The 20682-nt window shown below is 43.4% G+C and overlaps 1 protein-coding gene across 1 annotated transcript in view; it reads right to left on the bottom strand.

Moving 5' to 3' along the window:
• LOC124594968 (sodium-dependent serotonin transporter) overlaps nt 1-20682 on the bottom strand; it is a 487047-nt gene that overhangs the window by 236758 nt on the left and 229607 nt on the right. The window contains exon 5 of the mRNA XM_047133493.1: nt 6937-7075. Coding sequence (XP_046989449.1) covers nt 6937-7075 — 139 coding nt within the window. The remainder of the gene's footprint in view (nt 1-6936; nt 7076-20682) is intronic.

Raw genomic sequence — 20682 nt, 5'->3', positions numbered from 1 at the left:
CACATTAAGTTCCTATTTTTGTTGCTGTTGTGATATTCAGACAGAAGACAGATTGATGCAGCTGTCCATGCCAGTGTACCATGTGCAGGCGTCTTCGCCTATACTTCACGTCGCACCGTGCTACGTCGCCATCGGGCTCAAAGACGCATTAAAGAGCGTAAAAAAAAAAAAAAAAAAAAAAAAAAAAAAAAAAAAAAAAAAAAAAAAAACCACAGCTACATTTTAGAAGTTCTTTCGACGTGTAAATTGGGCTATTGATGTCGTACTGCCACCAAATTTTGCTAAAATTCTGCCCAGTGCCATCGTGGAAGTGTCACACGATGGAAGGTCGTCACAGTCCTCTTACCCACACTTAACACCTACTATGGCACCTCTGCGATGCAGGTCGGGACCGTGACGCCCAGTGTTAAAATCACGGTTTTTTATGGATGGCCGTGGAAAATATTTCAAATATAGCGTCGCTCAGTATCGAGGCGCAAAGGGCCTAAGGGAGGGCGTCAATGAAAGCACCCCTTGCCTTGGGACGCTGATTGGCACATATTTCGCGGTCGAAAACGATAATTCGCAGGGCGATGAGCAACAGGAAGATGTTCATTACATCCTTTTCGACTGCTGACATCCTCGGACTTTCAACACCTCCCTAAGGATATTATGAGGTTGCATTCACATTAAACGTCATCGTACTCCATTGGAGTGCAGCACGATACAAATATTTGCTCTCGTGTGCAGGTTGGAACCAGTAGGGACAGTTTAAAACCATTAGACGAAATTTGAACTTGATCCGAAGCAGTAAGGGGTATTTACGCTTTTTAACTTCTCCTCTTTTCCGTCTTCCTGTGGCGTGATTGTGGTGTCACCGCCAGACACCACACTTGCTAGGTGGTAGCCTTTAAATCGGCCGCGGTTCGTTAGTATACGTCGGACCCGCGTGTCGCCACTGTCAGTGATTGCAGACCGAGCACCGCCACACGGCAGGTCTAGAGAGACTTCCTAGCACTCGCCCCAGTTGTACAGCCGACTTTGCTAGCGATGGTTCACTGACAAATTACGCTTTCATTTGCCGAGACGATAGTTAGCATAGCCTTCAGCTACGTCATTTGTTACGACCTAGCAAGGCGCCATTATCATTTGCTATTTATCTTGTGATGCATGTACCGTCAGACCGATGTTTACCAATTATGGATTAAAGTTAAGTATTCCCGAAGCTACGTACTTATTTTATTAGACTCAACTCCTTTAATTGTTCCAGACCTCACGCCAGCCTGCGTGAGCTTAAACGCGTGCCTTTCGGCTTCACCTCGTAGTGGCGTGGCTGTCTTGCCAAGTCACAACAGTGATCACATCCGTGAATAAAACGGTAAAGGGTCCCTCTGAAACCGCTCAGATCGACATCACCCTGAGCCTGTTACAAATATCCTTGTCAGACACTTCGACACCAAATCAGACTGGCAGCTACCCTAGCGCCTAAAGGTAGACAAACGTCCCGCGAAGTGCCGAAGGAATTGCCTAACTCTGAGGTGCTAGAGTAGCCACTATTCGATGTCGAAATTTTTGAAGGTGCATTTCTACCGTGGTCAAGAAAGGTGCGTTGGTGGCACCGAGGGTGTTGGCGAACTGGGAGGTTTGGAATGGGGGGGGGGGGGGGGGTCTTAGATAGACCCATTGCGTTTTATTCACGCACATGTTAACGTTGCTCTCTTGCGTGATCACGCCACTGGAAAGTAGCAGGGTTGAAAAAGTATAAGTACTCTTTACTGCTTCGGATCCCCTTCAAATTTCGAGGAATGGTTTTGAACGGGCCCTAGTGGTTCCAACCTGTACGCGAGAGCAAAAATTACGGCCGCGCTGCTCTCCAAAGTCTGCAGCCACGTTCAGTGGGGATGCACTGCCATAAATCTTCAGAGAAGATCTGAAACTTCAGAGGGTATCAGCAGTGTCAAAGCATGTCAAGAGCGCCTTCCTGTTGCTCACCGCACTGAGAACTCTCGTTTTCTACCACTAAAAGTTTGGGAATCAACGCCTCAGGGAAAGGGGTGGATTAATTGACACCATTTATGCCACGACTGACGCCTTTTCGTGTCAGTTCTGAGCGGCGATGTACCTCAAATGTTTTCCTCGGTCACCCGTAAGAAAAGCTTGTGAGTTAGACGCTGAGTGTCGCGGGTGTGACCTCCACCGCAGAGGAGTCAAAAGAAGGGGGTGAAATCTGTGTGTAAGGGTGGTCCGACGTTTTTATCACTTGACACGTCTAAGATGGCGTTGAGTAGAATTTCGGTGAAATTTAGTGCCAATGTGACATCATTAACCCACTTGACACGACACATGAACTTCTGAGCTCTGGCCTTTTCTACGCTTGTGTCGAGACCTTGTTGTTTGAAGCGTCTAGGGCCCGACGGTTACGTTAAGATTTTGCACTATTACCGAGGAACATTGTACGCACCTTTGAGCAAAATTTCAAACTAATGCGTCGCAATGGGAGACAATTATGCGGTTTCAAAAAAGTGATTCGTTAATTCTCTTGTGTAGTGTACCTTCAGATAAAGAGTTCGTAACACTTATATTTACATTTCATGTTAACAAATTTACATGTTTTTCAGGATTTTTTTCTGTTGCCGTCCACGTTTTGTACCCTTTCTTCTTTTGAAAACATCAGTTACTTTGCTGCCCACATAACAAAACTCATCTACTACTTTTACTGTCCTATTTCCTATTCTAATCCCCCCAGCACCACTTGCTTCGATTAGACCACATTCCACTAACCTTGTTTTTATTTTGTTACTATTTTGTTACAACCTCTTTTCAAGCCATTATCCACTCCGTTTAACTGTATTTTTTTTTTTCAAATCCTCTGCCTTACCAGTGAGAGTTATAGAGTCATCGGCAAACCTCAAATATTTTATTTCCTCTCTCTAGACTTAAATTTTCTTTCAGAATTTCTTATTTGTCTTTCTTATCTCCTTGCTGAATTAACACATTAAATAACAAAGGGAATATGCAACAACCCCACTTTACCCCCTTTGCAATTATCTATATAAGGAACGCACAGACTGACCCCCTCCCATCCCCAACGACCTGATGGTCGCCCGATCCTCACTGTTCGTTCTCGTACTTTTTTTTTGCTCATCTTCTATTCTTTTCAAGAAATTAGATGGTTTGTCCTTATAAAACTTAATTCTTTTGAGAATACATTTGTCTAACTATATTTGCTAAACAAAGTAAATATCTGTGAAACAAATGATGTAACATAACTATGAATTTTTTTTTTCATTGTGGTGCTTACATTGTCACAGTGCGGGGTTTGCGGCCTGTGGTACTAGCAAGTCTGTTCACCCACGCTCTGTATCATTAATTGCGTGAGGGGGTTTTCTTTAAAACTTGGACCCCATTTCCCTCTCTCGTGATATTTTCTGGTATTTGTTGGGACCCCCCCCCCCCCCCCCCCCCCCCCGCTCACGTGAAGTTTACACTGCAGTAGGGTAAATATACGTGAAATTTAATTTTTATTTGTTTTAAACGTTGATTAAACATATTTTATTTATAAAGTGTGTTAAACAGTGTTTTCAACACGTGATTAAAATACTTTATTTTAAACATGCCAACCCTGAGCAGTATTCGAAGGGGTGGGACGGACAGACAGAAAGATAGAAGGACGAAAAGGCTGCACGAAAATAGTATTAACCCTTTTGACTGAGCTCTAAAAAATTAACCTTTTTTGGTATACAACGTACATTAAATGTCACTGAAACTTTACTTAATTTGCAGATGAAAGACATTGCATGTACTTTCCTTTGAACTGTATGATTACGCAGCATTTCTATTATCTTGATTTACGTGATCAGTAAGAAAATTATTGTCGGTGAATTTCAGCTTAGCTTCCTTCCATAAACGATCAGCTTCTTGATCAAAACATGTGTGTTCGACATGTCGGCGTGCCGCTTACCACACCAATCGTATAGTTTAGGTACAAGTTCATCTTAAACAGAATGACACTGTTTTTATATGCGTTGCAGAATATCACGAATGACTCACTGACTGACACGCGGTAATTTCGACCGGCGTGGCAGAGAACTCCCGGAATGAGGTCTGACACTTACGGGGCACTTGTTTCAACATGGAAAAGCCCGGCCATGCACATGTGTAAAGCATTCAGTTCAGAGAGATCATAAATACTGTTCGGAAATGTAATATTGTCTATTTTCAGGATTAATTAAACATGTTCAGACATGTGTGAAATCTTATGGGACTTAACTGCTAAAGTCATCAGTCCCTAAGCTTACACTAATTAACCTAAATTATCCTAAGGACAAAGAAACACACCCATGCCCGAGGGAGGACTCGAACCTCCCCCGGTACCAGCCGAACATCCCATGACTGTAGCGTCCCAGACCGCTCGGCTAATCCCGCGCGGCCAGGATTAATTATATAAAACAAAATGTTGACATTACAATAATGTATACTCTGAATTAAAAAGAGAACGTGATATTTTCATTGCCTCTCCCCCCAGTTAAATGAGATTTGGTGACAGGTTACGTAACTGATGGATGTCCCTTAAGAATCAGCCGGCCGTTGTGGCCGAGCGGTTCTAGGCGCTACAGTCTGGAACCGCGCGACCGCCACGGTCGCAGGACTCCTGCCGCGGGCATGGATGTGTGTGATGTCCTTAGGTTAGTTAGGTTTAAGTAGTTCTAAGTTCTAGGGGACTGATGACCTCAGAAGTTAAGTCCCATAGTGCTCAGAGCCATTTGAAGCATTTGAACCTTAAGAATCAATGTGAAATGAGGCAATAAAATTATGAAGCAGATGTCTACCGCCTTTTATGTATGTTTCCTTCCGTATTAGCTCCACATGTAAGGCGGCAAGAATTCTACAATGCATGCTGTACAGCGACATCATCATAAACCGATGCAAGCGTGAATAGCTGTGTGGACTGATTAGTAGCAGCGGCGCTGCAGTCATGGGCTGTGCGGCTGGTCCCGGCGGAGGTTCCAGTCTTCCCTCGGGCATGGGTGTGTGTGAGACTTCTGAAATTTTCCCGGCGTATTTCTTCTTCTAATAATTTCCGGGTATGATAAGATGTAACGATTCCATTAAAGGCACTTTGGTAAAAAGTGAGATCACATCAAAGCTGACTAATAAATCCGAGCTGCTAAGCTTAACTTCCATCAAGCGACTGACAAAATCCTCGGAATTACGTATATGGTGGCAACACTTACCCACATCCGTCTTTAGTAGTGAGCCCAGATATTTTGCTGTAGAATAGGTCGCAGCATCAATACTACTCACTATTAATCGTAGTGGGGCACCATCCTTGTGTATCTTAGGAAGACCGTAGAGTCTTGGTTCAAATGGTTCAAATGGCTCTGAGCACTATGGGACTCAACTGCTGAGGTCATTAGTCCCCTAGAACTTAGAACTAGTTAAACCTAACTAACCTAAGGACATCACAAACATCCATGCCCGAGGCAGGATTCGAACCTGCGACCGTAGCGGTCTTGCGGTTCCAGACTGCAGCGCCTTTAACCGCACGGCCACTTCGGCCGTCAGAGTCTTGGTGGTACTGCATTGGTGGCACAATGATACTTTTGTTATACGGCCTCATGGCAGACAGGAACTCGAGAAATTCCTTCATCACTTAATCTCATTACACGAGAACATCAAATTCACGATGGAGATTGAAAAGGATGGCACATTATCATTTCTAGACGTGCTAGTACGCCGTAAACATGATGGATCATTAGGTCATTCTGTGTACAGGAAACCGACTCACACAAATCTGTATCTCCAGGCGTCAAGCTGCCATCACCCAGCACAAACAGCCGGTGTTGTCAGTACCTTAATACATCGAGCACATGTAATATCGGATGATGAAAACCTCCACGCAGAATTAGAACACTTGGAGAAGGTTTTTAAGGAGAATGGCTACACTTCACGCCAAGTAAGGAAGGCCATGCGCAACTATCATAACAAGGAGCAACGCACTGAGGACGCTGATGACGACTTTAAATCAACTGCGTTCCTTCCATACGCCGGTAATGTGTCGTCGAAAATAGGCCGATTACTGAAGAAAAATAAAATCAAGATTATCTTCCGTCCACCAGCAAAGAATCGGGCCCTGGTTGGATCCGTTAAAGACTATTTACAACTGAAGAAAGCAGGCGTCTACAAAATTCCCTGTGAATGTGGCTCTGCATATGTTGGCCAGACGACGAGAACTGTCCATGAACGATGTACAGAACATGAAAGATACACCCGTCTGCGGCAGCCGTCAAAATCGGCAGTAGCAGAGCACTGTATTTCACTGGGACATTCAGTGGAATACAATGGAACAAAAATTTTAGCTTCGGTTTCCGGATTTTGGGATTCCGTATTCAAGGAATCAGTGGAAATATGTCTTGCCGATAATCTTATAAATCGTGACAACGGCTTTCAGCTGAATAAAAATTGGAATCCTGTTATTAAAATTATACAATCACAGCGGAATCGACAGCGTCATTCGATACTCAATGACTAGATGATCTTTTATTTTCACCACCGAGGGCAGCACGTACAACTCTGCTATGTCGCGCATGTCAACACCTGACTCATGCGCTGTAGGATGCCAGTACACTTCGCATGCGCGAGATTCGGCATAAATACCGCGACTGCACCTGGGCTCTTCAGTAGTTGTGTACTCACCTGATGGCCGGACGTCTCTGGGCCGAAATATCGTGGCAGAATGTCGACGGGATCCGGCTGCATACCCGGAAATTATTAGAAAAAAATTGGTGTGTGTATTTGTCCTTGGGATAATTTAGGTTAATTAGAGTGTAAGCTTAGGGACTGATGACCTTAGCAGTTAAGTCCCATGAGATTAAAAAAAAAAAAAAGAAGTAGTGGCGGTCCTCAGGACAGCCAGAGGCACGGTGCATGAAGGGTGGCGGGGCTAGCAGTACGCACCTTGCCGGCGCTGCGGACGCCCTTCCAGAGGGAGAAGTAGACGAGCAGGAAGACGGCGAGGACGCAGAGCGCCAGCGACCACTTGATGGGCCCCATGCGGTCCAGGCCGTCCGACCGGTGCAGCTCCAGCACGCTGCGCCTGCAACACCAGCCACCAGACTGACACTCCACTGCCTGTTCACACCGCGCACAGCGTGCTTCAAACAGCACACTACAAGACAACTAAAAAGGGCGAAGGGAACATCTGAAGAGTGGAATGTCAAACGTCTTAACCTTTTTTTCATAAAGGATGTTTTCAGTGTAGTTCTGTTCTTGGTACTCTGTCGCATGTCTCTAGGCTTGTTCCAAGTGTCAAACCGTGGAGAAAATATTTCAGACATTCATTACTAGATGGTGCATGATCTTTGTGCCAAGCAGTTCTTCTCTCTGGATTGCCAAGTGCCATGCGTCAAAGTCTCCTCCACTCACAAGGTAGCTGTTTCAACTGTATCGGTCATAATAAGTTTGTTTGCGTGGCCATTCTCCGCAGCAAGCACAAAAATATTTGTTTTATGAATAAAACCACTTTTCTTGCTGCAGTTGTAATTTATTTCTCCCATATGAAGTTGGCTTTTTTTTACTCTAAGGTATCTTCAGTTGGCTCTAGAACAATACAGTTTTGTTTTGATATCTGTTATTTTATTTTACAAAATAATTTTTATGTAAATAAGTAATTACTTACATGTTTGTAGGCATCTGCATTTCCTCTCATCTGGGCTGCAGGTCGTACTACCAGTTCATTTCCGAACATAAGCACACCTTTATATTCCAAATTTTTTCTTTCACACTATTCACCATGTTTTTCCTTACTTTTGTGGTGCGCGATTACTCTTTTGCCACTAGTTATAGATTTTTTTAAACTGTGCTTTCAAAGATGTAAATATTGTGAGTTCATGTGTTCACTCCTGTTTGCTCTGTTTATCTACATCTTGCCAACCTAACGAAGTATATGTTGAAACTTAACATCTATCTATCATGTTTATATCTGTGTGTGTGTGTGTGTGTGTGTGTGTGTGTGTGTGTGTGTGTGTGTCTGTGTGTGTGTTAGTATGTGTGTGTGTGAGAAAGAGAGAATGAGAGAGAGAGAGAGAGAGTGAGTTTGTGTGTGTGAGAGAGTGTGAGAGAGCGTGAGGGTGCATATGGAGTGGGATGAGGAGCTGGTGGTCTGAGTTGTAGAGTGTTGATTATGAACCACTCTCTTAACAGCTATTACATTCATATTCAATACTGTACACTTCCAACCAACAACCCACCCACCACCCCTCCCCCCACCCCAAACACGCCCACACACACACACACACACACACACACACACACACACACATAAACATCATGGATAGACGTTAGGTTTCAACATATACTTCGTTAGGTTGGCAACATGTAGGTAAACAAACCAAACAGGAGGAACACATAATGAACACACATTACTTATGTCTTTGAAAGCGCAGTTTAAAAATTTTTTCTGTAAACAGTGCCAAAAGAGTAACAGTGCGCCACAAAAGTAAGGATAAACATGGTGAACAGTGTGAAAGAAAAAGTTCGGGATATAAAAATGTTCTTATGTGTCTGAAATGAAGTGGCAGTACGACCTCTAGACCAGATTTACATAAAAAACCGCGACATGGACTGTTTTATAATCTAAAAATAAGACATACCAAAACAAAACTGTATCGCTCTAGATCCCAGTGAAGAAGAAACATAACAACTAGAACAGAAGTAAGTGGTACAATCAATCATTATTATAGTCCGTGAGACGAGTGATTGGGGGGGGGGGGGGGGGGAAGACGGCAATCTTGCCGAACGTGACTTATGCCACTCCGCTCCCGGTCTGCACTTACACATGGTCTCTAGCAGCAGAACACAAGCGTCGACAACATGAAGATCGTATTTGGACACGTGAATTTATTTACAAGCGCCACTTGTAATATGTGGTGTCACCGCCAGACACCACACTTGCTAGGTGGTAGCCTTTAAATCGGCCGCGGTCCGTTAGTATACGTCGGACCCGCGTGTCGCCACTGTCAGTGATTGCAGACCGAGCGCCGCCACACGGCAGGTCTAGAGACTTCCTAGCACTCGCCCAGTTGTACAGCCGACTTTGCTAGCGATGGTTCACTGACAAATTACGCTCTCATTTGCCGAGACGATAGTTAGCATAGCCTTCAGCTACGTCATTTGCTACGACCTAGCAAGGCGCCATTATCATTTGCTATTTATCTTGTGATGCATGTACCGTCAGACCGATGTTCACCAATTATGGATTAAGGTTAAGTATTCCAACAGATACGTACTATTTTTGCTAGTCTCATATCCCTGACCTGTTCCAGACCTCAACCCATCCTGCGTGAGCTTAAACGCGTGCCTTTCGGCTACCCGTCACAGTGGATTGGCTGTCTTGCCAGTCCACAGCATAATATATAATTTCGAAAAACTGAAGAAAGGTATTGAGTATCTAATATGACGAAATATTGTAAAGTTATTTGTCAAACTTCACAAAGAAATAAAAAATATTTTTCCAAATCGTTAAACATTCGCAGTTTTTGTTTTCGTTGTTAAATATTAGGAATATAAATTACTTCTACAACTAGCGACAATAATTTATCAGTATACTGACAGTTATAATTTGAAGATAGTACTCACAATATGATGACAGGTCGGTGGCATGCTCCCTTCTTGCATTCTTGAGTATGTACAAGTTATGCTAATGGAAAAACACCACTCTCATTACTGTCAGAATCTGATTTAAAAAGGTCTTCTTCAGCACTGCTCCCTCTCAGATGTATAATTAAATTTACTACGGATTCTTCCATGGCGCCTTCGTTTTACGCTGCCCTCTGATGACACTTGAACTACTGATTATAATTTCTGTTCACGTCTCGCTTGTCAGTTGATTGACAGCTCCTACACAAAGATTTTCAGCTTCAGAGATCGTGCATTTTTTATTGCTTGCAGCAACGTAATTTTTGTATTTGCGCCCTTACCCCTTCAATGACACTGAAATTGTAATGGTACGGAGGAAGTCGAACAAATTCATGCCGTTGCCTTTTAGCAATCTCATCCATTATGTATGTCGGAAATTGTGGTTCCTTTGTGCCACAATTTCGAGTAATTTCGCCTTCTTCAAATCTTCTCTGAAATCCACTTTTCGTCATTTCAGCCAATGAATAATATCCTCTTTTTTCGTTGCCAAAGTTGGTGTCCTATTATCAACAACGGAATGATAAGGTGTATTGCCCACGACGATCACTGATGGGTTCGTCAGTCTCGAAACAGTTTTGAAAAACTACATCTCTTCGTGGTAATCACCTGTATTTCTTGAACGAAACATTAACGAGTAGTTGGCACATAACTGTACGATTTATCTGTATGTAACACGATAATTCGCCCTCCTTCTCTAACAGACTCTGCCAAGATCCAGTCGGGCATTCTACCACTCCTGGATCTACGTAATGAACGGCTGGCATTAATGCAAGTTTCATCTATCCACGCCATATATTACAAATGTAATGTATTGCGAATACATAGAAAGAAGGATCCTTTATTGTATGATTATATGATAGCGGAACAAACACTGGTAGCAGTTGCTTCTGCAAAATATCTGGGAGTATGCGTGCGGAACGATTTGAAGTGGAATGATCATATAAAATTAATTGTTGGTAAGGCGGGTACCAGGTTGAGATTCATTGGGAGAGTGCTTAGAAAATGTAGTCCGTCAACAAAGGAGGTGGCTTACAAAACACTCGTTCGACCTATACTTGAGTATTGCTCATCAGTGTGGGATCCGTAGCAGATCGGTCTGACGGAGGAGATAGAGAAGATCCAAAGAAGAGCGGCGCGTTTCGTCACAGGGTTATTTGGTAACCGTGATAGCGTTACGGAGATGTTTAATAAACTCAAGTGGCAGACTCTGCAAGAGAGGCGCTCTGCATCGCGGTGTAGCTTGCTCGCTAGGTTTCGAGAGGGTGCGTTTCTGGATGAGGTATCGAATATATTGCTTCCCCCTACTTATACCTCCCGAGGAGATCACGAATGTAAAATTAGAGAGATTAGAGCGCGCACGGAGGCTTTCAGACAGTCGTTCTTCCCGCGAACCATACGCGACTGGAACAGGAAAGGGAGGTAATGACAGTGGCACGTAAAGTGCCCTCCGCCACACACCGTTGGCTGGCTTGCGGAGTATAAATGTAGATGTAGATGTAGATATTTTCGAATCTCAGTACCACGGTCCCGCACAGAAATCTTCACTGCCATGCAACTTCATCTTTCCTTTCCGTCAATGTTTTGTCTCCGTTAAGCACTGAAGATCTGAAGCCTATGTCTTTCAGCAATACACCTAATGAAAATTCACTTCCTTGAAAACTATATTACGCTGAAGTGACACTAGTAATAGAGTTGGATGTTTCCTTCTCTTATAATATCTATATATACGACGACAAACAGCGTCTTTCTCGAAATCGGCAAAAGCTGTCACTTGGTTCTTTCTAGGCCTTGGTGTGTTCGGCGTTGTTGTGCCACTCTCACCACAATCTATACTGTACTGATATTTCCCTACCGTTATAATAGTGTTCTTACTTATTTTCAATGCTGCTGCAGTCCTCTTAACAACCTGAGCAACAGGAAATAAGGGCTTACCTTTTTCCTTTTCCTTTACACAGTGGTCCCTCAACGAACACACGAATTCGCGGGCTAGGCTATGTAGCACACTTTTCATCCACAGTTTCCCTTCACGTGTTGGGTTGTCACTGCTCGTTGCACTGGACATTCTTTAAAAGGAGAAAGTAGCAATTAAAAACAAAAAACAACAGAAACGAAATAAACTACGTTTTTGACACTCGCGCGTCGGATTAACAGAGCGGTAACCTGCCACCTACTACCTGCTTGAGTGCAATCTGTCGCTGATTGGCTACTTGCGGTCGCTAAGCAACAGAATGTCGCTACTGAGTTGTCAGTTTCATAGAATCGTCTCTCAGACTATAACATCACCAATATTTGTCTCTCTGCTCACTATAAAGGAAACAATTTTTTTTTTTTTTTTGTCTTGGCCACTTAATTCTGGTTAATGACCAATAAACGCCGTTGTTAATCAAAACACTTGAGAGTAATACCGTTCTTTTCAAAGAGTATCGAGAGTACTAAATGGGCCCTTTTCTGTATCCTTTTATAATGCTCCTGTCGACAAAGAAACGACCATTGTGTTGCATCTCAAAGAAAATCAAATGAACTTTCAGTATTGGCCTGCTCGAAAGTTACAGGCTGTAGACCATGTAATATTTTCCTCATTTCCGAGCTCCGTTAGATAGATAAAAATCGCAGCAATACCTATCTATTACGCCTTAGAAACTGTAGAAACAAACTCCACCTTCTGTGTTTCTGGATTTAGTGGAAGCCTTCCCCGAAAACTGAACACTGTAATAGCAACACGCTGAGTCTGCGTACGTAACTGACGAGCCTCTGAATGACACGTCTGAGCGCTTGCAGGCCTTTGGTGACCTAGTGTATTTTATTTACCTCTTGTCGATTCTCAGTCTTTCTTGATATTTTTATGAATCCCCTCTCATAAGGAAGGAAGATTAGGATTCAACGTTCCTTCGAAAACGATGTAATTAAAGACTGCTCACTATACAAGAAGGGTAACAGAAGCGATCCACAAAACTACCATCATATATCCTTGACATCAGTTTGTTGAAGAATCATAAAACATATTCTGAGCTCAAACATAATGAAGTATCTTGAACAGAATGGTCTCCTCAATTCCAACCAGCATAGATTTCGGAAACATCGATCATGTGAAATCCAACTCACTCTGTTCACAAAAAAAATACTGAAAGTTTTGGATCAAGGCAGGAAGATAGACGCTGTGTTTCTTTGACTTCCGAGAAACGTTTGATTCGGTACCACACCTACTCTTAGTGTGAAAATTACGATCGTAAGGAGTATCAAATGAAATCTGTGGGTGGATTGAGGACTTTTTGGTAAGGAGGACGCAACATGGTATCTTGGATGGAGAGTCATCGTCAGATGTAGAGGTAACTTCGGCTGTGCCCCAGGGAAGTGTATTGGGACTCTTGCTGTTCATGTTATACACTCCTGGAAATTGAAATAAGAACACCGTGAATTCATTGTCCCAGGAAGGGGAAACTTTATTGACACATTCCTGGGGTCAGATACATCACATGATCACACTGACAGAACCACAGGCACATAGACACAGGCAACAGAGCATGCACAATGTCGGCACTAGTACAGTGTATATCCACCTTTCGCAGCAATGCAGGCTGCTATTCTCCCATGGAGACGATCGTAGAGATGCTGGATGTAGTCCTGTGGAACGGCTTGCCATGCCATTTCCACCTGCCGCCTCAGTTGGACCAGCGTTCGTGCTGGACGTGCAGACCGCGTGAGACGACGCTTCATCCAGTCCCAAACATGCTCAATGGGGGACAGATCCGGAGATCTTGCTGGCCAGGGTAGTTGACTTACACCTTCTAGAGCACGTTGGGTGGCACGAGATACATGCGGACGTGCATTGTCCTGTTGGAACAGCAAGTTCCCTTGCCGGTCTAGGAATGGTAGAACGATGGGTTCGATGACGGTTTGGATGTACCGTGCACTATTCAGTGTCCCCTCGACGATCACCAGTGGTGTACGGCCAGTGTAGGAGATCGCTCCCCACACCATGATGCCGGGTGTTGGCCCTGTGTGCCTCGGTCGTATGCAGTCCTGATTGTGGCGCTCACCTGCACGGCGCCAAACACGCATACGACCATCATTGGCACCAAGGCAGAAGCGACTCTCATCGCTGAAGACGACACGTCTCCATTCGTCCCTCCATTCACGCCTGTCGCGACACCACTGGAGGCGGGCTGCACGATGTTGGGGCGTGAGCGGAAGACGGCCTAACGGTGTGCGGAACCGTAGCCCAGCTTCATGGAGACGGTTTCGAATGGTCCTCGCCGATACCCCAGGAGCAACAGTGTCCCTAATTTGCTGGGAAGTGGCGGTGCGGTCCCCTACGGCACTGCGTAGGATCCTACGGTCTTGGCGTGCATCCGTGCGTCGCTGCGGTCCGGTCCCAGGTCGACGGGCACGTGCACCTTCCGCCGACCACTGGCGACAACATCGATGTACTGTGGAGACCTCACGCCCCACAAGTTGAGCAATTCGGCGGTACGTCCACCCGGCCTCCCGCATGCCCACTATACGCCCTCGCTCAAAGTCCGTCAACTGCACATACGGTTCACGTCCTCGCTGTCGCGGCATGCTACCAGTGTTAAAGACTGCGATGGAGCTCCGTATGCCACGGCAAACTGGCTGACACTGACGGCGGTGGTGCACAAATGCTGCGCAGCTAGCGCCATTCGACGGCCAACACCGCGGTTCCTGGCGTGTCCGCTGTGCCGTGCGTGTGATCATTGCTTGTACAGCCCTCTCGCAGTGTCCGGAGCAAGTATGGTGGGTCTGACACACCGGTGTCAATGTGTTCTTTTTTCCATTTCCAGGAGTGTACATTAATGAGCTGGCAAGCAATATTAATAGTAAAATCAGGCTTTTTACAGCACACGATGCAGTTATCTATAATGAAGTACTATCTGAAAGAAGCTACATAAATATTCAGTCAGATCTTGACAGGAGTTCAAAGTGGTGCAGAAATTGAACTTGCTTTAAATCAGAATTGTACAGTTTTGCGCTTCAAAAAACGAAATAAACGTAGTATCCTATGATTATAATATCAATGAGTCACTGCTGGAATCGGCCAACTCATTCAAATGCCTTAGTGTAACACTTTGTAGGGCTATGAAATGGAATGATCACATAGTTTCAGTCCAGGATAAAGCTGGAGGTGGGCTTCGGTTTATTGGTGGAATACTGGGGAAGTGTGTATGAGCGTAGATGTATGAGACAGGCGAAATACCCTCAGACTTCAAGAAGAATATAATAATTCCAATCCCAAAGAAAGCAGGTGTTGACAGATGGGAAAATTACCGAACAATCAGTTTAAATAAGTCATGGGTGCAAAATACTAACGCGAATTCTTTAAAGACGAAAGGAAAAAGTAGTAGAAGCCTACCTTGGGGAAGATCAGTTTGGATTCCGTAGAAATATTGGAACACGTGAGGCAATACTGACCCTACGGCTTATCTTAGAAGCTAGATTAAGGAAAGGCAAACCTACGTTTCTAGCATTTGTAGACTTAGAGAAAGCTTTTGACAATGTTGACTGGAATACTCTCTTTCAAATTCTAAAGGTAGCAGGGGTAAAATATAGGGAGCGAAAGGCTATTTACAATTTGTATAGAAACCAAATGGCAGTTATAAGAGTTGAGGGGCATGAAAGGGAAGCAGTGGCTGGGAAGGGAGTGAGACAGGGTTGTAGCCTCTCCCAGATGTTATTCAATCTGTGTATTGAGCAAGTAGTGAAGGAAACAAAAGAAAAATTCGGAGTAGGAATTAAAATCCATGGAGAAGAAATAAAAACTTTGAGGTTCGCTGATGACATTGTAATTCTGTCAGAGACAGCCAAGGACTTGGAAGAGCAGTTGAACGGAATGGACAGTGTCTTGAAAGGAGGATATAAGATGAACATCAACAAAAGCAAATCGAGGATAATGGAATGTAATCGAATTAAGTCGGGTGATGTTGAGGGTATTAGATTAGGAAATGAGACAAAGTAGTAAAGGAGTTTTGCTATTTGGGGAGCTAAATAACTGATGATGGTTGAAGTAGAGAGGATATAAAATGTAGACTGGCAATGGGAAGGAAAACGTTTCTGAAGAAGATAAATTTGTTAACATCGAGTATTGATTTAAGTGTTAGGAAGTCGTTTCTGAAAGCATTTGTATGGAGTGTAGCCATGTATGGAAGTGAAACATGGACCATAAATAGTTTAGACAAGAAGAGAATAGAAGCTTTCGAAATGTGGTGCTACAGAAGAATGCTGAAGATTACATGGGTAGATCACATAACTAACGAGGAAATATCAAATAGGATTGGGGAGAAGAGGAGTTTGTGGCAATAGAAGAAGGGATCGGTTGGTAGGACATGTTCTGAGGCATCAAGGGATCACCAATTTAGTATTGGAAGGCAGTGTGGAGGGTAAAAATCGCAGAGGGAGACCAAGAGATGAGTACACCAAGCAGGCCGGCCGCGGTGGTCTAGCGGTTCTAGGCGCTCAGTCCGGAGCCGCGCGACTACTACGGTCGCAGGTTCGAATCCTGCCTCGGGCATGGATGTGTGTGATGTCCTTAGGTTAGTTAGGTTTAAGTAGTTCTAAGTTCTAGGGGACTGATGACCATAGATGTTAAGTCCCATAGTGCTCAGAGCCATTTAAGAACACCAAGCAGATTCAGAAGGATGTATGTTGCAGTAGGTACTGGGAGATGAAGAAGCTTGCACAGGACAGAGCAGCATGGAGAGCTGCATCAAACCAGTCTCAGGACTGAAGATCACAACAACAACAACTGGGGAAGTGCGAGCTGTCTACAAAGGAGATTGCTTACAAATCACTCTTGCGACAGGGTCTACAATATTGGTAAAGTATATGAGACCCGTACCAAATAGGACTAACAGGGGGCACATAACTTTTTCACAGAAGGGCAGCTCGAACGGTCAGAGGTTTATTTAATTCATGGTAGAGTGTCACAAAGATACTGAAGAAACTGAGCTTGAAGTCTCTTGTAGATAGACGTAAACTATCGCGAGAAAATCTGTTAACAAAGTTCCAAGAACCGGTGTTAAAATGATTATTCTGGGAATATATTACAGCCCACTACGTATCGCTCACACAGGGATCGTGAAGATAAGATTAGAATAATTACTGCACCCATAGAGGCGTTCGACAATCATTCTTCCCGGCCACCATACATGATTTGAACAGGAAGAACTCCTGATAACTGATGCAATGGGACGTACCATCTGCCGTGCTCCTCGCGGTGATATGCAGAGTATAGATGTAGATGTAGATATTAAGCGGAATGAGCTTTTGCTTCATTATTGTTCATGGAATTCATGCAGTTTGCTATGGAAAAGGTCGTGTTGTTCTAGTAACAAAATAATTGATTTTTCTTGAGATTTGTAGTTTATGAATTCAGATGAGCTTCAAAGCATCGTTATTATTGAGATGTTAACAGGCTTCGTCCTTGTACCACGCAAAGCACAGAATATGGATCCTGATGTCGGGTATTAACACTGGATAGTTATTAAGTCTGTTTAGTTAATTCTTTTTCTTCTTTAGTTATTGACAATTTTTTTCAAAATTTTTTTAAAGTCGTACTTTCTGGGGAATGTAGAGTTGCACAATCTTTCTCTAAGACAACTACTACAGCAAAAAGAGGATAGTTTTCCGTCAGTGAGCACTCCTTCTCGACTTCCGTGATAACTTCATCACGGAGAAATTTCTTATCAAGCAGCTCTTCCTTCTCACGAGAGCTTTCCGCGCCATTTAGCCGTGACAGCAGCACAAAGTTGGGGAGTAATGTTGACACAGTCCTCACAAATCGCCGTGGAACAACGTTTGAGGTTGATCATGAACAGAACATCTTCTTCGTCTGAAAATGCAGTCTCTGCTGCCTTCTCGGTGTTCCAGCCGGTTATGCATCTAAATGTGCGCAACATTTCAGCAGATATTTTGGATGTAAACAGTTTAGAAAATATTAACGTGTATCTGCAAGTTCGAAATATCTGATGTCAGCATATTTTATCTGTAATTGAATCTCTAGAGTACAAGAGCGTAGCAGCAACTGTAGTGTACACATTGCTTACATTAGCAGATTTCACACCTTGCTTAATACAGAAACTATGTCACAGTTAACGGGATCCTCTGGCACCGAAATCCGATGTCCTGTTTAACAACCAAGTCGTAGAATGCAAAAAAGAAGGAAAAGGCTGCCTCCCAGTCCGGTACACAGTTTTAATACGCCAGGAAGTTTCTATACCGTGCTGTCCGTCGACTTCCAGTCATGAAGTTTTGTAACAAGCAAGGTTTCACAGAACAATTAAAGGAAGAAACTCGAAAATTGTTAATCTGTAATTACATCACACAAAAAATATTTTTTTTTTCCTTTTTTTACTCGTGTTTGTTGTCCGTCTTTTAAGACCCTCTAGAACAGATTGGCGTATCAAGTTAAAATTTATGTCACACACTGGCAGTGTAAATGATTTAAGCTTCTAAATCAACGCAGTCAAAAGATTCGGTCATTTATTTCACATATTTTGATACTCCCGAACTCACTCATGGAACGCACGTTCACCTACAACAATGAAATTCGGCAACAAGTAAGGTCCTAGAGCACAAGTAAAGTAAAATATCTGGAACTTGTTCGATTGTAATTAATCACATAAAAATATATTTTGCTATTTGAACATACATTGCATTCATCATCCAACAAAAGCATTATAGTCGATCATTACTGCATGCAAACATAAATTGTATATTGTGCTAAAGTTTTAATACGTAAATAAAAATATTTTATGAAATCTTCTCTCTCTTTCTACATACATGAACTGAAGTCTCCTGTCCGCTTCTTTTTGTATGTCTGAGGAGCTACTCTAGTGAATATGGTGCGGTCTTGGAATTTCTTTAATCAATATCCTGCCAGTATCGATATAGATAACAGGCAAAAATCGTTGAAATATTCGATTTCCGGGAAGGATGAACAATATATACACATATTTCAGTTTTTACAAAACCCTCCGTGCGCGTGTCTTACTCGCACTTCGCCATGATTTTATGTTACATTACGATACTCTGCGTATAGAAATGCTAGCGCCGGCCGGAGTGGCCGTGCGGTTCTAGGCGCTACAGTCTGGAGCCGAGCGACCGCTACGGTCGCAGGTTCGAATCCTGCCTCGGGCACGGATGTGTGTGATGTCCTTAGGTTAGTTAGGTTTAATTAGTTCTAAGTTCTAGGCGACTGATGACCTCAGAATTTAAGTCGCATAGTGCTCAGAGCCATTTGAACCATTTTTGAAATGCTAGCCACGCTGGTATTTATTTACACGCCCTCGAATAATTTAATCCTTCGCGGATAATAAGCATTTTTCATCCCAGCTTACAAAATCCTGTCGCCTGATCTGACCCATTCAGCCTGTATTGAAAGGAAACTAGAGGAATTACATTCGGTAAACCTTAAGTTAATGAAGGCGTAAATAACAAGCCTCAGCCGAGGGGGGAGAACTAAAATCCACAAAATATCTACACCTTGTGATCAATACGTCCTTGAAAATCAGAAAACAATCTACGGGAGTATCAACGGAAACGAACAAAATGAGATTTAAAAAAAAAAAAAGTGGTCAGCGTGACAGAATATCGATCCTGAGGGCCCGGGTTCGATTCCTGGCTTGGTCGGAAATTTTCTCCGCTCAGTGACTGGGTGTTGCGTTGTCCTAATCATCATCATTTCATCCCCATCGACGCGCAAGTCACCGAAGTGGCGGCAAATCGAAAGACTTGCACCCGGCGAACGGTCTACCCGACGGGAGGCCCTAGTCACACGACATTTTTTTTTTTTTTTACTGAGTTGGAAGACCATCGAGTTGTCGTATGGCTCTGACCCCAAACCACCGCCATTTGCGACTTCAGTGATGTCAAGCGAGAGCTCATTGGGGAGAGTCTGCTGTGGTTTCTGATGAAAGCTGCTTCTACCTCGGTGTCAGTGATTGCCGTGTGTTGGTTGAAGAAGGCATCTTTCTTTGCCATCTGTGAGAAAGCAGTGCACATTTAGTGACAATATTAGAATGGAAGCTCGAGAAAATTAATTACTATTCGTGGAAAACAACTGCGTCTGTGACGTTCCCAGACGACTAGTTAGAATATTCCTTTCATAATAGGTTTGTGAGAAACCGACGCACTCATGCTTTATTTTCTGTTACAATAGTTCCTCGCAATCATAACATTTTTATTACTGAGGTAACAAAGCAAGATTGAAGCCTACAGCTTGTCTCTCGACCATTGCATCAGCCTCAGACAAGGTATTTTTTATTTATGTAACTACTTTGCCGTTACGTGACTTATGAGGCCTCGTTTGAGTGCTGTCACTAAGGAAGCCTCCCTAGTGGAACAGAGAATCTAACTCTTATCCTCACCGTTATCAGAGAGACTGACCGTGCAGACTCGGTAGTGGACCACAGCTGTCAGATTCCGCGACTCCTAACTATATCTCTAATATTTCAAACCCAATTGGTCGCTCTATTGGTTGCTTCATTAACGTGCATTATTCACGTCGTACTATAGTAGATGATCCAGAAATACAACCGTCATATGAACCATTTGTTCCTGTGTCTACTCGTGTAGAGCTCATTGCGCCAAAAATTTTCTTCACTGGAGGTATTTTGATCATAGCATATGCAGAGTCTTGGTTTGTAGATATCAAATACACAGTTCAGTCTCAGAGATTCTACGGTTTTCACCCTCACACGCAACATAACAAATTATAACGAAGGGACGAGTTTGTAGTGGAATGTATTTTACGGCACGCTACCCATTCTGGATCAAATTTTATGTCATTTCAGCACACTTGCCCGTGACGTGTATTTTTTAGCGTATATTGCCAAAATATAGCAATGAGAGTCTAGAATCAAACACGCTCAGCTGACCACGAAACGAACCACGTTTCTCTAATTTGTCAAACTCCGTTCCGAGTATCCTTAAGGGTACAGATACAAGTGAACTCATTTAATAGTAAGCAACGCTTAAGGACTGGGTGACTTCTGT

Source organism: Schistocerca americana, chromosome 1 (genome assembly GCF_021461395.2).
Source record: "Schistocerca americana isolate TAMUIC-IGC-003095 chromosome 1, iqSchAmer2.1, whole genome shotgun sequence".
Lineage (NCBI taxonomy): Eukaryota > Metazoa > Arthropoda > Insecta > Orthoptera > Acrididae > Schistocerca > Schistocerca americana.
The sequence above is the reverse complement of the archived record's forward strand: the minus strand, read 5'-3'. Positions and strand labels throughout refer to the sequence as shown.